The 19572-nt window shown below is 48.3% G+C and overlaps 1 protein-coding gene across 30 annotated transcripts in view; it reads left to right on the top strand.

The window, feature by feature from the left end:
* Nucleotides 1–19572, top strand: part of TMEM63C (transmembrane protein 63C) — a 79036-nt gene that overhangs the window by 25670 nt on the left and 33794 nt on the right. For 5 of the 30 annotated variants that reach the window (XM_071213761.1, XM_004453555.4, XM_012523326.3 and 2 more), the window contains exons 2-6: nt 3151–3213; nt 7876–8037; nt 8570–8649; nt 9111–9192; nt 14029–14066. Coding sequence is in view for 17 of the 30 variants with exons in the window: in XM_004453555.4 (XP_004453612.1) it covers nt 7927–8037; nt 8570–8649; nt 9111–9192; nt 14029–14066 (311 nt within the window). In the remaining 13 variants the exon portion in view is untranslated. Of the gene's footprint in view, nt 1–2055; nt 2143–3150; nt 3214–7856; nt 8038–8569; nt 8650–9110; nt 9193–14028; nt 14067–19572 lie in introns of all 30 variants that reach the window. The other 25 variants (XM_071213763.1, XM_058292982.2, XM_058292985.2 and 22 more) reach the window with 10 other exon arrangements.

The following is a 19572-nucleotide window of genomic DNA, read 5'->3' as shown; positions in this document are numbered from 1 at the left end:
GGACTAGGAGGGGCTTACTGGTACTTAGGGGAAGATTTATGGTCAGTTGACATGGGGCAGAGGGCTTAACCAGGACCCCTCATTCTAGTAGCAGTACTCCTTCCAAAATGTACCTACCCCAGGCAGCCACTTAGTGCCCAAGTGGCTACTTGGTATTTACTTAGGCCCAAGTAAGCCACTTAACTAACAGCCTGGAAAGCAGGGGAGATCTGAGGACTTAGAGCATGGGAGGGACGTGTGACTAGAGACCCAGAGAGGAAGGGAGGGGGCCATGCCCGTGGTTGGTCTGTTTAAGGTCTGGAACCATGGAAGATAATTTTTCCTGTTGTTGACAAAATGGTGATGAATTATTGAAGAAACTGCAAAGACCAGATGGCAGAAGGGGGGCGGGGCAGGAGCTGTAGCTTTCTATACACTGTGGGAAAGGAGGCTGAGGGGAGGAGGCAGGGGTGGCTCCCCATCCAAAGCCTCTTTTCCTAGGATGTGGCCCATTCCTCTGCCCACTGTCCAGCATTACCAGCCCACCTGGCTCAAAGGACCCAGGAGGCAGCAGAGCAGATGCTTCTGAACTGTCTGTGTTAAAAGCCAGTTCTGAAAAAAAAAAAAAAAACAACAACACTTCTGGTTCTTATTAGCACTGTGGCCTTGGGCAAGTTATTAAACTTCTCTGGGCCTTAGTTTTCTCTTATTAAAATGGGGACTTTTCTAGTACCCACCTCTTAGCCGAGTGAGGATTAATCCTGGGAGAATTAAATGAGCTAGTACTTAAATGGTAAGTACTTAGCCTATAGTAAGTGCTCAGTAAATGTTAACTATAGATAAGATAGACTCCGCTCCAGCACCTCCTGGCCAGTCTTAGCTATGGCATTATTCCTAAGATTTGGGATCTCCCCACAAAGGCCTTGGCCTGTATGTGTTCAGCTCAGCTGCAAGGAAAAGTGGAGAACAAAGTGCTGGCCCGGGTGGTAAGGGCAGCAATAGATGAAACCAGGCCAGGTCTGAAAGCCTGGGGGGTGGGGAGGCCTGGGGAGGATGGAGAAGTAGAAAAGATGAAAACAGTCCTTTCTGAAGCCTTTGCCCAGTTGTTGAGGAATGTTTTGCCCAGTCCTAGTGCTGAGCCTCTGGCTTTTGCCCCAGGAAGCCAGGATGGGAGAGAAATGGGAGGAGAGGAAGACCATATACAGTCCCATTAGAGAAGATGAGCAGGACCCAGGCATCTCCCCAGCCAGCATTAGCAGCATCTCCCACTGCCCCTTCTTGGCCATCAAAGCACAGCTATTTGCTTTTTCCGCACAGGAAGAAGCAGAGGCAGCAGCTACCTACAAGCTGCAGGTTGAGGGGCACTGGGCAGTCCTTCACATCCCCCAAATCTTCCTCTTGCCTGTCCCAGGACAGAATGGGTAGAAGGAGCAGGTCCAGGCTTCTCACCATGATTTCTCAAATAAGTTGATGATAAACAATGGCAATCTTGGCTAATAATGAGCAGTAACTGCTTACTTAGCACTGTGTGGTGCTATACGCGAATTATCTTTTCATCATCACAATACCCTGGAAGGCAGGGCTATAATTATCCCCATTTCGCAGATCTGGTAACTGAGGTTCAGAGAGTGAAGTCACTGTCCATGGTCAGTAGGAAGGGTAGACACGGGATTCAAGCCCAGGTCTGGCTCCAGAGTGCCCGCTCTTCACCACTGCCCTGAACAATATCTCTTTGCTCTCCTGTGAAAATTGGTGCCCAAAGAGATGAATTCCCTGATGCCCTCTGCTCCAGGCCAGGCGGTGCCTCTGTCGGGTGTGCCTTTCATATCCCTGTGTTATTCTTTCCAGGGCTTATGCTTTGGTCTCCCAAAAGTCTCTCTCCTTCACAACCAAGAGCTAGCTTTCCAGAAAGAAGGGAGGGCTAGGCATGGTTACGGTTAAGGAGGGAAAGCATGGCGTTGTTCTCAGTTTCCACAGCAACAGCCTCCCTTATTTCTGCTGGTTGAAAAACCTGAGGTGGGTACAAAGGTGGGAGGGGGTAAGGACATCTCTTCTTTTCCTTCCTCACCTCTGCAGGTGGGTCAGCCCCATGGACGCACAGGGCTTGGCAAGAGTAGATACTCAGTGAATTCTTGCTGAGAGAATGAATGAATGAACAAAACAGTAAGCCACCTTGCATTCTAGCCATGCCTATTCATTCTCACTTCCCCAGAAAGCTCTGCTTGTCTCCCCTCTGGGTCTTTGCCAATAGGGATCCCTCTGCCCAAGTACACTTCCCCACTGCATGTGCTAAGCCCTCCACCTCCTTCAAGTGTCAGCCTGGAGCTCACTTCTTCACAGAAGACTTTCCTGACTGCTCAGGTCTGCACACAGGCCTTCCCATGGCTCCCTTATTCCAGGCTACTGTGGTGTGCGGCATGTGCCTTGTGCACTTGCATATCTCCCCAACAAGGCTGGGAGCTTCGTGCAGGTGGAAAAAGAGTGAAAAGGAACGGTGGAAAAGAACAGGATCCAGGACCCAAGCTAGATAGCAGCCCAGAGGCCTGCACACCCAGGAGTGCCCTTTCCCTCATCGTGTATAGTATTAACTCAACAATAACAACAATCACAAGTTCTTATGGTTGTGTAACATTTTACCAAACCCTTTGACATCCTTGGTCTGGTCTGAGTCCCCACACAGCCTTGAGAGGGGTCTCGAAATGTTCTCCTCCTTTTAAAGATGAGAATTCAACAAATGTTGCTGGGACAACTCAGTATCCACAAGCAGAGATGAACTGAGATCCTTACCTCACACCGTACACAAAACAACTCAAAATGGATCATAGATTTAAATTTAAGAGCTAAAACTATAATTTTAAAGAAGAAAACACAGGAGAAATATTGAAGACTTTGAGTTAGGCAAAGATTTTGTAGATACAACACCAACAGCAAAATTCATTTAGAAAAAATCAGTTGGAACTTTATAAAAATTCAAACTTCTGGGCTGCAAAAGACACCATTAGGAAAATGAAAAGACAAACAACAGGCCGGGAAAAACTGTTTGAAAACCACATGGCTGATAAAGAAAGTGCATCCTGAATATATGAGAAAGAAAATGAGCCCTGATATATTAGTGAAGAGGGTCTTTTGTCCCTAAGTCTTGTGGTCCTTACTGCGTTTGATCTTTTTTAGCAGCCGCAGAGCTGAGAGGAGCCTCCAAGCCTGACTTGGACACTCGTTGGAAGACTGGCTCAGGTAGGGAACCTCCCTAAGGCCTGCAGTCCCTGGGGATTCACCTTCCCACTGTTCCCTCCCCCACCTGCTTCCTTAGCACTCACTGTCTCCCCCAGTGGCCATCAGCAGAACTGCAGCTTCCTGCCATAGCTGACCTGGAGAGCAAAGTGGCTATCCACTAAGAGACAGAAATGCCATCGCTACTCTGATCCTCGAGCAGAAGGCCTACTGTTAAAATACACCATGTGAAGTTAAACTATTGCATGTTAGTGTAAATGAGTTAACTAGCAACTTGGGGTAGATGGACTAAAACCTTGGGTGTCTAGGCGTACAGGTGAACAGAAAATAAGGAAATGGTAGGCAAGAGGCTCCCTGCTCAGGTTAGAAGCCAGTCCAGAGGGCTGGAGTGTGAGAAGTGTTTGTGTCCTTTCTATTGCACGACTAATCTCACTATGCCCTTTAGTCCTATTTTCATCAAGTGAGCACAAGATGCCCCAGATTCCCAGGTCACCTGCCACCCGCATTCCAACCCCTTTACCTTTATTCCCTTCTCCATCCCTATCTCCCAACTCTCCCCAACTCCTGAGATTCCACTGTGCCTCTGGACTCCTGGTCCATTTTTCATTATACAAACTACTCTGTGATACTTCTGTGTTCCAGGTCTTGTTCTATGTGTTTAACACGTATTAACTCACTCACCCCTCTTAGCAGCCTTAGGAAGTGAATACTAAATATCATTTACCATTCTTCTCTTGGAGAAACTGAAACCTCAGACTCAGAGGACCCGGCTTCCCTTACTACGCTCTCAGGGAGTGACTTCTGATTTTCTTCCTACTCCATTGGCCTGGCGGTGGGAGAGAGGTCTTTCTTGCTCCTCTTTGCAACTTCCAGACTCTTCTTCCTCCCTCCCTGCTAAAGCCCTTGACTTTGGTTCATGGGTATCAGCAGACACCCTGCTACTTGTTTTGGTTACAATCACTTACTACCCCCACCCCACTCTCTCCCCCTCCTTCCTAGAAGATTTTGGTTCTTGGCTCCCTGTCACTCCAGCACTATTCCTCTCTTCATTCTTGTTAATTTCAATAGCCACATATCTACAAAGGTGATCCTTGCAACATTCTGGCCTCTTAGTTCCTTGACATCCTCTACTGTACCTACTCAGCTGCTCACTCCCTTGGCCATGCCCTACGCCTTGTCACTACCAATGACTGCAGCCCTTCCTTAATCCCAAAGTCAAACATCTCACTGCCTGACCACCACCTCATATCCATCCAGCTCATATGTTTATTATTCCTAATTTTAAAACTTTGTTGATACATATTAATGAAGCATAAGTCCATCTAGAGTGTACAATCAATGGTGTTTGGTACAATCACATAGTTATACTCCGCTGTGCTCATCACTTCAGTCAGTTTTAGGAGCTCACTTCTAGGCTCAGCAAGTCTTCCCCCCCACTTGGAGCTCCAGCACCTTTCCACTGGTCCTCACCCACCTTATGTCTCATTTTTCTCCATGCCTATTTCAGATTTCTTGACCAGTCTTTAAAATGATTCCCTTGCATACACCCCTAACACTCTTGCCTCATTCTTACACTTGGGAAAACCTCTACCCTAAATAAATCTAGCTCCCTGCGTCCTCCACATCTGCAGCCGTATAGGTGAATCTAGCTGGGGGAAGATAGGCAATGGGTCTGACTACTCCTGTAGTAAATTCAAGACCATGAAACCTCAAAAGAACCTTAACATTTCCCAGCAATCCTACTAAATCCCTTAATCCATTCACTTTTTCACTCCCTAGACTTTTTTCCCTGTCCTCAAACTTGCAACATCTCTCTACAACCACCAGTATCCTCCTACTCAGCTGAGATCTTGTTCCCTCTTTTATGAGAAAACAGAAGCAATGAGATGAGAACATTCCCAAACTCCCACCACGTCTAGTAACCTGCTGGCACATGTACATGTATACTGCCTTCTCTCCTCTGACCATGGAGCAGCTATCCAGCTTTCATCTACATCTCCATTTGTGCACTAGTCCCAACCCCTCTCACAGTCTTAAAAACACTGCTTAGCAGTTCCCTCCTTTCTCCTATATCACCACATTTTTTTTCCTACTGGATCATTCCCATCTGCACACAATGTGCCATTAGTTCTTCCATCTTAGCCACTTTCACTTCTAATTACTCTTTGAAAGAGTCATTTTTTCCCCGCTATCTCCAATTCCTCTCCTCTCATTCTCTCTCTCTTTTTTAATCTAATATTTATTTATTTATTTGTCTTTATTTTTTTAATGTTACATTCAAAAAACATGAGGTCCCAATATACCCCCTACCCACCTCACCCCACTCCTCCCCCCATAACAACAACCTCCTCCATCATCATGAGACAGTCATTGCACTTGGTGAATACATCTCTGAGCACCACTGCACCTCATGGTCAATGGTCCACATCACAGCCCACACTCTCCCACAGTCCACCCAGTGGGCCATGGGAGGACATACAATGTCCGGTAACTGTCCCTGCAACACCACCCAGGACAACTCCAACCCCCGAAAATGCCCCCACATCACATCTCTTCCTCCCACTCCCTACCCCCAGCAGCCACCATGGCCACTTTCTCCACACCAACGCCACATTTTCTTTGATTACTAATCACAATAGTTCATGAATAGAATATCAGTAAGTCCACTTACTGATCCATACTCTATTCCTCCATCCTGTGGACCCTAGAATGGTTGTGTCCCTCTCATTCTCTCTTGAGCCTGTTCTTTGCAGGACACCAGTGGCCTCCACATTGCTTAAACCTTGGCCAATTCTTGGTTGTCATCTTACTTGACCACATTAACACAAGGGATCCTTCCCTTCCCCTCAAAACATTTTCTGTATTTGGCCCCCAGGGCACTACACTATCCTTATTTTTCTCCTTCTTCACTGATTGCTCCTACTCAGCTCCTCTATTTCCTCTTCGTCTGTTCAATCTATCTATCAGAGTGCTCTAAGGCTCAGACCTTGAACTCTCTATTCATTCCCTTGGCGATCCAGATATATGCTGGTGATTTCCCCCCTTTATGTCTCCAGTGTCTCTTCTGAACTGCAATGCACATGTTCAACATCTCCACTTTGATGTCCTAATTCGCATATCTAAAACTGAACTCCTGACCTTACCCTCCTCCACAACCTGCACTTCCCATCCAATTAACAGCAACTCCATTTTTCCAGTTGCTCATGCCAGAAATCTTAGAGTCATCCTTGACACCTTTCTTCTCTCACTCTCTTCAAAATATTTCTAAAATCCAATGAATTCTCACCACCTCCATTCCTTCCACCCTGGTTCAGGCTATCATTACCTCTTGCCTAGACTACTGCAGTTTCCTCCTAACTGACCTCTCTGCTTCTATTCTCTGCTTCTCTGCTTACCCACCCCCCATCTATTCTCAGTACAAGAGCCAAAGTGATCCCTTAAAGCATAAGTCATTTCATGTCACTCTTTAGTTCAACTTTCCACACCACCACCCCCATCTTGCCCTTGACTCTCCGCTTCAGACTCACTGACCTTTATGCTGTGCCTCAAATGGCTCTAGGCAGGCTTCCACCTCAGGGCCTTTTTCTCTGCTCGATGTGCTCTATATGGTTTGTTTCTTCTCTTCAAGCCTTTGTGCAAACGTCACCTTCTTGGGGAGGTCTTCCCTAATGGCTTATTTACAGTTCTAACCTGACCTTCATCTCAGCATTTTTTCTTCCCACAAGGATGGAAGCTTCATGAGGGAGAGATTTTTTAAATTGGCCTTGTTTATTGATATATCACCAGCATCTGTCTGGCACAAAGTAGTTGCTCACCAAATATTTGTTGAATGAATGAATGAGCCTACTTTGTAAAAGTGGGACTGAAGAGTTTCTAGGGTGAGGTGATGTTTAGGGACAAAAACAAATGATCTTTTGGCACCAGGGCAACTTTGCAGAGAAGAGTAAAGCAGCTACCAATTCCCTGCAGTTTTCACCCACACTTTCCACTCTTACCCATACCTGAAGAATACTGATAGCAGTGACCATGAGTTCTGCTTTTGAGTCTCACCAAGATGCTCTGTCTCAGTGGATTGGTAATTGGCTCAGACCCCTGGGCAGGTGCTGATCTCCCTGGTTCCCATGTGCGGTAAGACAGGAATGCTTACTGAGTCACTGCTGTGTGCTAGGCTCTCTACATCCTTTCCTAATTTAATCTTAGGAGCTATTGCCTTTGTTGGGAACTGGGTCAGAGAACTGAGCCCTGTCTGCATGGGCATGAATACATTGGTTCTGTCTTCCGACAGGAATATTTCCACTCCATGGTCTGACCTCCCTTTATGAGGTTTATAAATTTATAAGAAAAGCTTCACAAAGGTAGAAATAGGAAGACCCATCTAGATGTGCATTTTTTAAATCTTTTTTTTTTTTTAAGGGATCACACAGTACAAAATAAGAACTGTCCCAGGGAATCAGCTGTACTGTCATCACGCCCTTGGGCTGTGGGGTAGGGCTGCATGCCATCTCATGAGCTACCGCCTCCCTGCATGGACCAAGCCCATCATGGTGACCCAGACCCAGCCTGGTTGTGACATTTAAGTGCCCTTTCCCCCAATTCCCTGACTTCTGTGTTTTGCAAAGTGAGATGAGCCTTCATATCTAACCCAGAGACCCATCTGTTCACAAGGAGCCTCCCAGGGTGCCTGCCTCACCAGATAACCTGATTGGGATAGAAAAGATGCCGAACTTGACGGCAAGTGATTGTTTCCCTAATCGGAACACCGTCCTCCAGGGGCAGCCTTTTGGGGGTATCCCCACTGTGCTGGTCATCAACGTCGTCTTGTGGGTGGTGAGTCCTTGACACTGCGGGGGGCAGACAATAAGGTCTCAGCCAGGGTGGGGGGTTGGATTTCACAAATGACACAACAGGGTCCCCAAGGTCCAAATGGACTCCAGCCATAGTGCTGCAGCGAGCTGAATGTCAGTCCTGCTCAACGTTACCTGGCTGGTGAGCCCCAGGGGGCGCTGTTCTGTCGGTATTGTCCAAATGTCCATCTGGCGAATGCCCCTGGCCTTCCCTTCTCTCTCCCTTTGCTGATACCTTCAAGGGGATTTCTTGTCCAAGAGCTCTAAACATACCACTGGCTCCTTCATTCGCCACACTGTGAGCATCCTCTCTGTGCCAGGCAGCTGCTGGGCTGAGAATCTGGAGTGGAAAACAGCATGGCCCCTTCCCTGACAGAGCTCACCATCTAGTGGGGGAGCCCCAGAGAGTCCCAAGGAGCTTCGGAGATAGGTCTTCCCATCGGGGGTGCAGGGACCTGGCTGAGGGAAAGGGAGCCATACACTCTCCAGCCTGCATCCCTTTTCCTGGCCCGTAGATCGTCATTTTGCTCTACTCCTTCCTCCGGAAAGCTGCGTGGAACTATGGGCGCTTGGCTCTGCTGATGCACAATGACAGGTGAGGAGGGGCTGGGAGGCCAGGATAGGTGAGCTGCTCCCTGGATGGGTGTGCTGCTGTGGCCATACCCAGGACATGGCCCTGACACCAGTTGGGCCCTAACTGGTGCCCAAACTGCAGCAGGCATCTCACCGGCAGGTGCCGTCCATCTATCATCCAGCTCCTGCCCTTGCTCTGGCCCTCCCTGCAGGAAGGGGACTTGGAGGGCTGTCGTCTCTGGGCTCAAGGCCACTTTCTGCTCAAGTCTCAGACTTTCTGGATCCCAGGACCTGACTCCCAAGATGCCTTATGCACCTAACAACAGGAGGGATTGCCATCTGTACCCAGAGCTATGTGCTTAGCTACTGGGCAGGAGGCCACTGCAGCCCTTAGCTTGGGGAGCCAAAGCTAGGGAGCAAGCAGGCATCTGAGACCTCCTCTCTCCTTTTCCACCTCCCACCACCGCCTTTCCTGGCTGGCAGCCTGACCTCGTTGGTCTTTGGGGAGCAGAGCGAGAAGACATCTCCCTCGGAGATTTCTCTGGAGATGGATCACGTGGACAAGGTGAGTGCTGGGAGTAAGCCTGGGTCAGGTGGGAGTCCTGGCTGTGGGCAGGCAATACTGGTGTGTGCTGGAGAGAACATCGCCCATAAGCAGGGTCTTGGCAGGAAGACTCAACCATTTCCAGCAAGGCCACCTTGCCCAGTTTACTCAGCCTCGCAAGCCTCAGTTCCACCATCTAAAAGATGGAGATATTATTGGTACTTACCTTACCACTCAGCATGCCAAGGAAGTGTTAGCTAATTATAACACCTTAGAGGGATTTTTAAATTAATTTTTCTGTTCTTCTCAAATCTCCATCCTTCCTCCCAGTCCTACCTCCCCCTCACTTTGAGCCAAAGACTCACCCCCCATCTCACAAGGGAGCCTCAAGTCACTGGAAGCAGATTCCTTCACTCTCCTGCTACCCAGATCTGCCCGACGGAGCCCAGTCTTTTCCACTTTCTTCTCTTTCCTCTTAAAGACCAATCCCTCCCACCCCAGCTTGTTCATCTACTCACCCGTTTACCATGAAGCACCTGCTCACTGGTCTGCAGATTGGGCAGTGACCAAAAAGGACCACATCCTGCCTCATGTCGCCTTCCTCCAGAGAGGGGAGACAGACAGATGCAAGGAGAATGGTGATAAGTGCAAGAAGGAAAAGGGGGCAAGGAAGGTACTCAGTCCCAATGGCAGCGAGCGCTTGATAGGTGGGGGTCAGGGGTGGTCTTGGGCACACGGGGATGTTTGAGTGGGGAGGTGGGGACCTGCACGCAGTGAGAGAGGGGACTGTGGGAAACTCCCTTCCCCCACCGCATCCCCGGCAACTGCCTGTCTCCCTCTGCCCCGTCACAGCCAAGCTCCTGAAGAAGTTGTCTGTGCTTGCCGTTTCCATTTTCTCCCCTCAGCCCATCCCAGTGTGGCTTCTACCCCATCACTCCACCCAGATAGTCCCCCCAAGGTCATCGTTAGTTCCATGCCACTAAAACCAATGGGAAATTAAATAAATTAAATAAATAATAAATACATAAATCCAATGGACATTCTTCAGTTCTCATCGTACTTGATCTCTCAGAAATGTGTGACTGTAGCTCATCTCTCCTTGAACAGGCCTTCTCAATTGCTTCTGGGACATCACACTCTCTGGGTTTTCCTTTACCTCTCTGTCTGCCCCTCCTCGGTCTCCCTTGCAGGCTTCTCCATACCTGGAGTTTCCCACAGCTCAGTTCCAAACCCTCCTCCCCTCCCTTTCTGTACTCTTTCTCCTTGGCAATGTCATCCACACTCATGGCTTCAGTTACCATCCCTACACGGATACCTCCTAATTTATATCTCTAACTAAGCCTTCCTCTGGGCTCCAGCCCTATTTATCCAATTATTCAAAATGTCTCTACATAGATATTGTAAAGGCATTTCAGACTTAATATGTCCAAAACACGCCATGATGCTCCTTCACCCCAATCTGTTCCTAGATCCCTGGTCTCCGAATTTCCCCACCATCCACCCAGATGTACCTCCCTTGCTCTTGATCAGGCCCTGAGCATGGCCAGTCCATGACCAAGATCTGCTGCATTTACCATCCCAGTTTTGTGTCTCTCCATCTCTCACAACATCCCCCACTCCAGATCTCCATCAGCCTCTTGCTTGAATGACTGTAATATCCTCTAGATGATCTCTATGTCCACACCTACCCCCTTCCTACTTGCATGCACAGTAATCCTTGTGAATGGAAACACCTCATTCCATTAGACCCTCTAATGCTCTTGGAATAGATCTCAGATCCCTTGGCAAGGCTACTGGTTTCTTACCCACCTGGCCAGCCTCACCTCTCTCCTCCCAACCCCGACCAGCCAAATACCGGCCATTTTTAGATCCTCAAAAGTGCCACCTCCTTCACTCAATGGGACCTTTCACATGCTTCTCCATCTTTTTCTCCAAGGACCCTTCCCCCAGTTAGTACATCCATCTTTTCTTAGTATTTCACTTCAAACACTCCTTCCCAGGAAGCCCTGACCACCTCACCTGGGTCTAGATCTTTTATTATATGTCCATGGAAAACTCATTCCTTCTCTTCAAAGAGATTTATTTTATTTATTTCTCTTCCCCCCCGCCCCCCATTGTCTGCTCTCTGTGCCCATTCACTGTGTGTTCTTCTGAGTCCGTTTGCATTCTTGTCATGCGGCACCAGGAAACTGTGTCACTTTTTTGTTGCGCCATCTTGCTGCATCAGCTGTCCGTGTGTGCAGCGCCACTCCTGGGCAGGCTGCGCTTTTTTCACATGAGGCAGCTCTCCTTGCAGGGCGCGCTCCTTGTGCATGGGGCACCCCTACGTGGGGGACACTCCTGCGTGGCACGGCACTCCATGGGCACAGTAGCACTGCACGTGGGCCAGCTCACCACATGGGTCAGGAAGCCCAGAGTATCGAACCCTGGACCCCCCATATGATAGGCAGACACTCTATCAGTTGAGCCACACCGCTTCCCCTTAACTCAGTCTTTAATGATCTCTCATCTGCATAGTTGGTCTACTAATGTCTGCTTCTCCCAGTGAGAGCAGGAACTGACCTTGGTTTTGTTCATCACTGTATTCCAACACCTAGTTTAGCCTGGTACACATTTAGCATTTGATAAATATTCATTGGGTGCATTGAGTGAGTAGAGCCAATCCTTCCCTCACCATCCCTCCAAGAGGCTGGGTCTCTTTACTTACTGTCCCTTACAAAGTATGGAGCCTCAGATAAGTCGCTGAGTCTCTTAGAGGCTTCATTAGAAGAATGAGGGCAGTAACACCTACCTTGCAAGGTTGTTCTCAGCTTTAGTTTTAGAAACATCACCTTGTTGGGTTTTTGGTTTTGTTTTTTGTTTTTTTTTTTACAATGACTAAAAGATCATTTTATTTTTAAAATGTTTAAGAAGAAAAATTACTCTGGCAACAGTATGGAGGCCAAACTGACGAGGGTAAAGAATACTGTGATGTAGACCCTGCACTGGTGCTGCCAGGGTGGTGAGGCCTCAACCAGGGCTAGGTATTGCTCACCCCAAGAGCAAGTCAGGGCATGTACCATGACCCCCATTTGGTGGGGATGAGGGAGATGGGGAGAGAGAGGCAGGTTCATTGAATTGGCCTCCATCCCACAGCTCCTGGGAACTTGTGGCCATTTCCTGCATGTGCAGGGAGAAGAGAGAAGAAATGGTACATGTCTCTTGGGCATGTTGGTCAGCTGCTTAGTTTTTTGAATGGCCCCTTCAGAGCTATGATATCTGTGCAGGGAATAGTGTGTGCAAGAGAGAGACGGATGGATCCAAGCAAGTTTGCTTGCACATCTCTGCTATGCAGTTTTCATGGGTACATAGGCCACAATTCTACTTTGTCCTTTCATGGATTCAACCTATATTCAAAGAGATGTGCCCTTGGAATCCTGTGTGGTGTATGTTCCAGTGTGTGGATGTGCATATGTGTTGTAGACACCTGTGCACCTACCGGTGGAAGGGGGCAGAAGTGCATTCCCATGAAGCTGTGTCCTCCACAAGGGGCCATCAAGAAACCTACTTGCTCCCTTAAGAAATGGCACCCCTGTTTGTTCAAAGGTGGGCAGTGGAGAAGGACTCTCCTCGCAGGGAGGGCTGGCTGGACTGCTCAGCCTACCTCTCATATAGAGACTTGCCCCCTTCCTAGGCACTTCCGTGGTGGCACAGGATGCTGCCACCACCATACCCTTCCCCTTCATTGCTCTGGCTCCCACCTGGGTGCCTATCCTTCTTTTAGCTCCCTGAAGGGAGTGGACATTCCCACAGTCGGTCAACCCAGCCCAAGGAAGGGGACTTAGAAAGTGGCCCTTGAGCTGAAGGGAGTAAGGGAATTCCTGCTGTTCCTTTTCACCTGCTCCCCATTGCTTCTTTTTGGGAAATCCTCTTGCTCTAATCCTTGCATTTCTGGGAGACTCAGTCAAGAGGCCTGTCTCTGGTTCACTGATGTGCACGGGACCCAGATGGAGCCAATCAAGAGCTGCAAGGTTTTGCTGAACTCTCTGGGGTCCCACAAGGAAGCAAGTGCCAGATCTGGCAGCTTTAGAGCCCACCATGCCCAAGCCAACTCTCGCAGAGGCCACCTTTCCTCTCTACCCAGAGACTCCAGACAGCAAGACCCCAAGAGAAAGGCCTGCTCGAAAGGGCTCTCAGATGGAAGAGCAGAAATCCAGCTCAAAATAGCTCAAACTAGTTTTGCAACAAAAGAGCAATTTGCAGCTCAGTAGTACAGAATGCAAGAAAAGGGGTTGCTTCGGGCGTAGCTAGATCTAGGAAATCCAGCAGTGCCATCAGGAGCCCCTCTCTCTTGTTCTTGCTCAGCTGGCTTTTTTCTCAGACAAGCTCTCTACACGTGGGACACGGATGGCTCCTCTCCACTCCAGGCCTTACTGACCCCATACCAGTTGTCCGGTTGAACACACAGGGTCATGGTTAAACATTGGCCGGAGGCAGATCCCACGTGAGGCACAGCCCACCAGTGCATCGGGGGAGAGGCATCTCCCAAAAGCAAGGAGTGAGGGGCAAACTGAAAAGCAACAAGCACCCACCTTAGAAGGAGTCCCACCTCTTCCTCCAGTCCCAGGCCCACCCTCTGACCACCATTTCCTGTAGCAGGATGGGCTATTTGTGGGAATGTCTTCAGGAGAGACACTTCCTCAACAACTGCTGCTGGTACCAGACTGAGCAGGCCAGCCCGAGACCGGCTTCCGGGACCCACACTCTTTCCCACCGTCTCTCCCCTGGAAAGGAGGCGCCTGCTTCATGCTACCTGAGATGACCCGTGGGCAGCCTGAGGCCTGGCTCTTCTCACCATCTCTCTTCTTTTCTTCCCAGGGCTTTCATTCCTGGTTTTTCAACAGCCTCTCCATGAGGTAAGTACCTGAGCTTGGTGAGCTTGTGATGCGCTGCCCTTGAGGTGACAGTGGGGGATCTCCTGCCAGAATTGGCAGCTCCCAGCCCTGGATGACCGGGCTGTGTCTGAGCTCGGACACCTGCCCCTTGGGCCTGACCCGGGCAGAGGATGCTTTCCTGGGTGGTAGGGAGATCTCAGATCGGCCCCAGCTGGTGAAGTGGGAACTCGACATAGATACGGTCTGCAGCCCGTCTTGTCTCTGCCACAGCCCCCAGGAAAGGACCACTCTTAACAACTGAATCATTATGTGATTCTAAAAACACATTCGTGAACTCCACGCCAGGAAAGAAAGTTCCTCCTGCAGTGCTCTTTGCTTTATTAATGCGAGCATCATTAATCCCGTTTGTTGATATGGAACAACAGGGGAGCGGATGTAGCTCAGTGGTTGGGCACCTGCTCCGCATATACGAGGTCCTGGGTTCAGTCCCTGGAGCCACCTGAAAAAAAAAAAAATGGAACAATAACACCAGACAGAAGGGCGGGCTTTCCCTCTCGGCTTCAGTCTCTGGATTAGAGAGGGCCAGGCCCCTTGCCCCCCGCACCTGCAGGATCTCTTTAGTGCCCAGACCCTGCCTGGAGTGGAAAGTGACCCCTGGTCATCTGTTTTCCTGACCCCCCCCCCCACACACACACACACTAGCCAGACACTTCAGCCAAACAGGCACTTGCCAGCTCTATTCCCTCACTATGTGTGCAGTCTCACATGCACACGTGCACACACATGCACACGCAGGCATGCACACGTGGCCCTGCCTCCACGTCCGAGCTCGTGGGCGCTCCTGAATCCCCCCAGTCATCCTGCCTTTCCAACCACTCCTCCAGGGTCCTTGCCTCTCTTGGGGGCTTCCTCATTGCTCCTCTGAGGCCGAATGCCTGGGGGCCTAGTTGGCCTGCTAATCTGCTTGTTTGAAAGGCTCACAGGACTCCTTCCTTCCCATGCCTCCATGCGCGCCATGCCAGGGTTAGCATTCATGGCAAGACCCCAGCCCTTTCCTGTGAGTCCTCTTCGGGAACCTCTGGTCCTCTAGGCCTGGTGAAGGGCCCTGGGACACATGGGGACCCATGGGGCCTTGGGAATTATGAGCTGAGCTTAGGACAGATGGCCTCTGGTGTTTAGCTGCATGGCAAGAGGGTGGTGAAAGATTGGGCTGGAAGCAGCAGCTGAGATCTTGGCTGTTAGACTGATGATTTGGGGCTTTGATACAGAAGCAGTAGAAAGCCAATGACTGTTTTTGAGCAGGAAACTCAGAATGCCTGTAAGTAGGGGTATGAGGGTGAAAGAATGTTGAGAAAGACCAGGGTCAAGCTGAACAGTTCAAGTGAGGCAGAGGTTACCTGAACCAACCGGGGGCAGCGACCAGGGAAACAATGGGGAGGGGACACACAAGAGGTGAGTCATGAGGCTACAGTCAATGGGTTGTGGGTTCTACCTGGCTTCCTCCTAAACTAAGAAGGAGGAAGAAAATTGGTAGATCTGGGTATCTGGGAATGTAGAGGTATGTTGGAGTTCTCTATGTGAGGCTTATGTTATTTTTGCAGCTGTCCTGCAAGTTTGAAAGTATTTCAAAATAAGGTTAAAAAAGAAGATCAGGAAGCAGATTTGGCTCAACGGTTAGAGCGTCCACCTACCACATGGGAGGTCCAGGATTCAAACCCAGGGCCTCCTGACCCGTGTGGTGAGCTGGCTCCCAAGCAGCACTGCTGCGTGTAAGGAGTGCTGTGCCACGCAGGGGTGTCCTCCACTTCGGGGAGCCCCACGTGCAAAGAGTATGCCCCACACGAGAAAAGTGCAGCCCACCCAGGAATGGCACCACACCCACGGAGAGCTGATGCAGCAAGATGACGCAACAAAAAGAGACACAGGGAAGTGGGTTTGGCTAAATGGGTAGAGCATCCACCTACCACATGAGAGGTCTAGAGTTCAAACCCAGGGCCTCCTGACCCATGTGGCGAGCTAGGAGTGCTGTGCCATGCGGAGGTGTCCCCCGCATACGGGAGCCCCACTCGCAAGGAGTGCACCCCTCAGGGAGAGCCACCCCATGCGAAAAAAGTGCAACCTGCCCAGGAGTGGCACCGCACACACAGAGAGCTGGCACAGCAAGGTGACGCAACGAAAAGAGACACAGATTCCCAGTGCCGCTAACAAGAATACAAGTGGACACAGAAGAACACACAGTGAATGGACACAGAGCACAGACGACTGGGGGAGGGGGGAAGGGGAGACAAATAAATAAAAAATAAATCTTAAAAAAAAGACACAGATTCCCAGTGCCACCAAGAATGCAAGTGGACACGGAAGAACATACAGCAAATGGACACAGAGAGCAGACAACTGGTGGGCGGGGAGAAATAAATAAAAAATAAATCTTAAAAAAATAAAAACAATTAAGTCAAAGGTGGCCTGGGGCAAAGGATTATCAGCTTTAAGACACACAAGAGAGCATCTGGGTGGGCTATTCACAAGAGTCTTTCATAGGAAGTAGAGGGAACATTCAGATTCCTATAAATGGGGGAATTCCTAAGACCATTGCCAGCAGAAGTCCTTGACAAAATACAGGCTCAGAAAAGATGAAGAGAAACCTGCACTTTACTTTAGCCTCAGGCTGATCTTCCTGATAGGAGGGTTAAATTCTGAAGGAAATCACCAGCCAACACTGAGCCAATTTGTTTTAGGTGTTTTTTTGCCTTAGGTTGTTTTTTTTTGTTTTTGTTGTTTTAAATGCACTTTTTTTTTTAGATTTGTTTTTTTTAAATTTTTATTTCTCTCCCCTTCCCCCCCACCCCGTTGTCTGCTCTCTGTGTCCATTTGCTATGGGTGTTCTTCTGTGTCCGCTTGGATTCTTGTCAGTGGTACCAGGAATCTGTGTCTCTTTTTGTTGCGTCATCTTGCTGCGTCAGCTCTCTGTGTGTGCGGCACCACTCCTGGGCAGGCTGCACTTTTTTTGCACAGGGCGGCTCTCCTTAAGGGATGCACTCCTTGTGAGTGGGGCTTCCCTACAGGGGGGACACCCCTGCGTGGCAGGGCACTCCTTGTGCCCATCAGCACTGCGTGTGGGCCAGCTCACCACATGGGTCAGGAGACCCTGGGTTTAAACCCTGGACCTCCCACATGGTAGGCAGACCCTCTATCAGTTGAGCCAAATCCACTTCCCAGGTTGTTTGTTTTTATTAGCTCTTAGCACTCAAGGAAATCTCTGTCATATCCCTATCTGGATACAAACTTAAGGAACAGACAACTCAGGGACCAAATTCCAGTTTTAAAACAGTAAAATATTAAAATGTACAGTGTGCAGTAATAGATTACAAGACAAACTGGAAATGATGACCCATCCAAAGGAATGAAGTAAAAATTCAGACAAAAATCAATGAAGACTATCCTTTGGGCATACTGGACAAGATTTAATGCTCAAAGGATTCAATATGCTCAAAGAGGTAAAGCAAAATATGGAAAAAGAACTGAAGAGTACCAGGAAAAGGTGACTGAACAATATGAGAATCTCAATAATGGGAAAATTTTTAAAAGAAACAGAGAGGGAAATGATTGTGACTCAACCAATTGGACTCCCATCTACCATATAGGAGGTCCAGGGTTCGATGCCCAGGGCTTCCTGGTGAGAGCAAGAGGACCACATGGCAAGCTGGCCCAGGCAGAGTGCCAGCCCATGCAGGGATGTGGCCCCGTGCAGGAGTGCTGCACTGCATGGGAATGCTGCCTCATGCAGGAAAGCTGCCTTGCACAGGAGTGCTGGCTGACAGAGAGCTGGCACAGCAAGATGACGCCACAAGAGATGCAGAGGAGAGAAAATAAGAAAACATAGCAAAACAAGGGACCTGAGGAGGCGCAAGAGAGTAATCACCTCTCTCCCACTCTGGAAAGTCCCAGGATCTGTTCATGGAGTCACCTAATGAGAATACAAGCAGACACAGAAGAACACACAGCAAATGGACACAGAGAGCAGACAATGGGGGAATGGGGGGGGGCAATAAATAAAATAAATCTTTGGAAAAAAAGAAAAAGAAAGAAAAACCAAAGAGAAATACTGGAGTTGAAGACCACAATAATGGAAATAAAAAATTCCCTGGAGAGTTTCAATAGCAGATTGGAGCTGGCAGAAGCCAGCAGATTTAAGCTAAACTTGATGATAAGACAATAAATGATTCAGGCTGAGAAGCAGAAAGAAAAAAGAATGAAAAAAATATAAACAAAGACTAAGAGACCTGTGGGACACCATCAAGTATGATTAAATATGCAGGGAGTCCCAGAAGGAGTAGAAACAGAAAGGGGTAGAAGGAAGAGTAAAAGAAATAATGGCCAAAAACTTCCCAAAGTTAATGAAAGACATGAATATGCACATCCAACAAGCCCAAGTTGCATACAACCTATAAGATAAACTCTAAGAGAACCACACCCAGACACAGAGTTATCTGTCAAATGCCAATGACAAGGACAGTTCTGAAAGCTGAAACAGTAAAACAGTGTACCACATGGATGAGAGTCCCAATAAGATTAAGTACTGATTTCTCATCAGAAACTATGGAAAAGAGAAGGCAGTGGGACAAAATATTTAAAGTGCTGAAAAAAACAATTGTCAACCAAGAATTTAATATCTGACAAGACTGTCTTTTAAAAATGAGGATGTGATTAAAACATTCCTAGACAAACAAAAGCTGAGGGAGTTCATCACCACTAGACCTGCCCTACAAGCAATGCTTAAAAGGAGTTCTTCAGAGTAAAAGGAGAGGAAACCAGACAGTGGGGCAAAGTGGCATAAAGAAATACAAGATCTCTGGCAAGATCTCTGGTAAAGGTAATCATATGGGTAATTATAAATGCAAATACTATTTGTATTGTATGTTTTGGTATGTAGTTCCACATTCTTACAGGTCCTAAAACGCAACTGCCTAAAAAGTAATGATAGGAAAGTGAATGTGGCTCAAGCAATTGGGCTGCCACCTACCATATGGGAAGCCCCAGGTCCAGTTCCCAGTAGGCACAACAGACATACATAGAACACTTCTCCCAAGAGCAGTGGAATACACATTCTTCTCTGGTGCACATGGGTCATTCTCCAGGATAAAGCATATAATGGTTACAAAACAAATCCCTACAAATTAAAAAATATTTAAGTTGTACTATATATCTTTGCTGACCACAATTAATGAAGCTAAAAATCATTAAGTGGGAGAACTGGAAAGTTCATAAATGTTTAGAAATTAAACAACACACTCTTAAACAACTAAACAGTCAAAGACGAAATTAGGAAGTACTTTGAGACATATGAAAATGAAATGGGATGCAGCAAAGGCAGTGCTGAGAGGGAAATTGGTAGCTGTAACTGCTTACATTACAAAAGAAGAAAGATCTTGAATCACAGAACTAACTTTATAAGATGGCTTAGAAAAATAAAAGCAAACTAAGCCCAAAGTGAGGAGAAAGAAGGAAATAACAAAGATTAGAGTGGAGA

Source organism: Dasypus novemcinctus, chromosome 3 (assembly GCF_030445035.2).
Source record: "Dasypus novemcinctus isolate mDasNov1 chromosome 3, mDasNov1.1.hap2, whole genome shotgun sequence".
NCBI lineage: Eukaryota > Metazoa > Chordata > Mammalia > Cingulata > Dasypodidae > Dasypus > Dasypus novemcinctus.
Note: the sequence above shows the minus strand (reverse complement) of the source record. Positions and strands in the feature narration are given on the sequence as shown.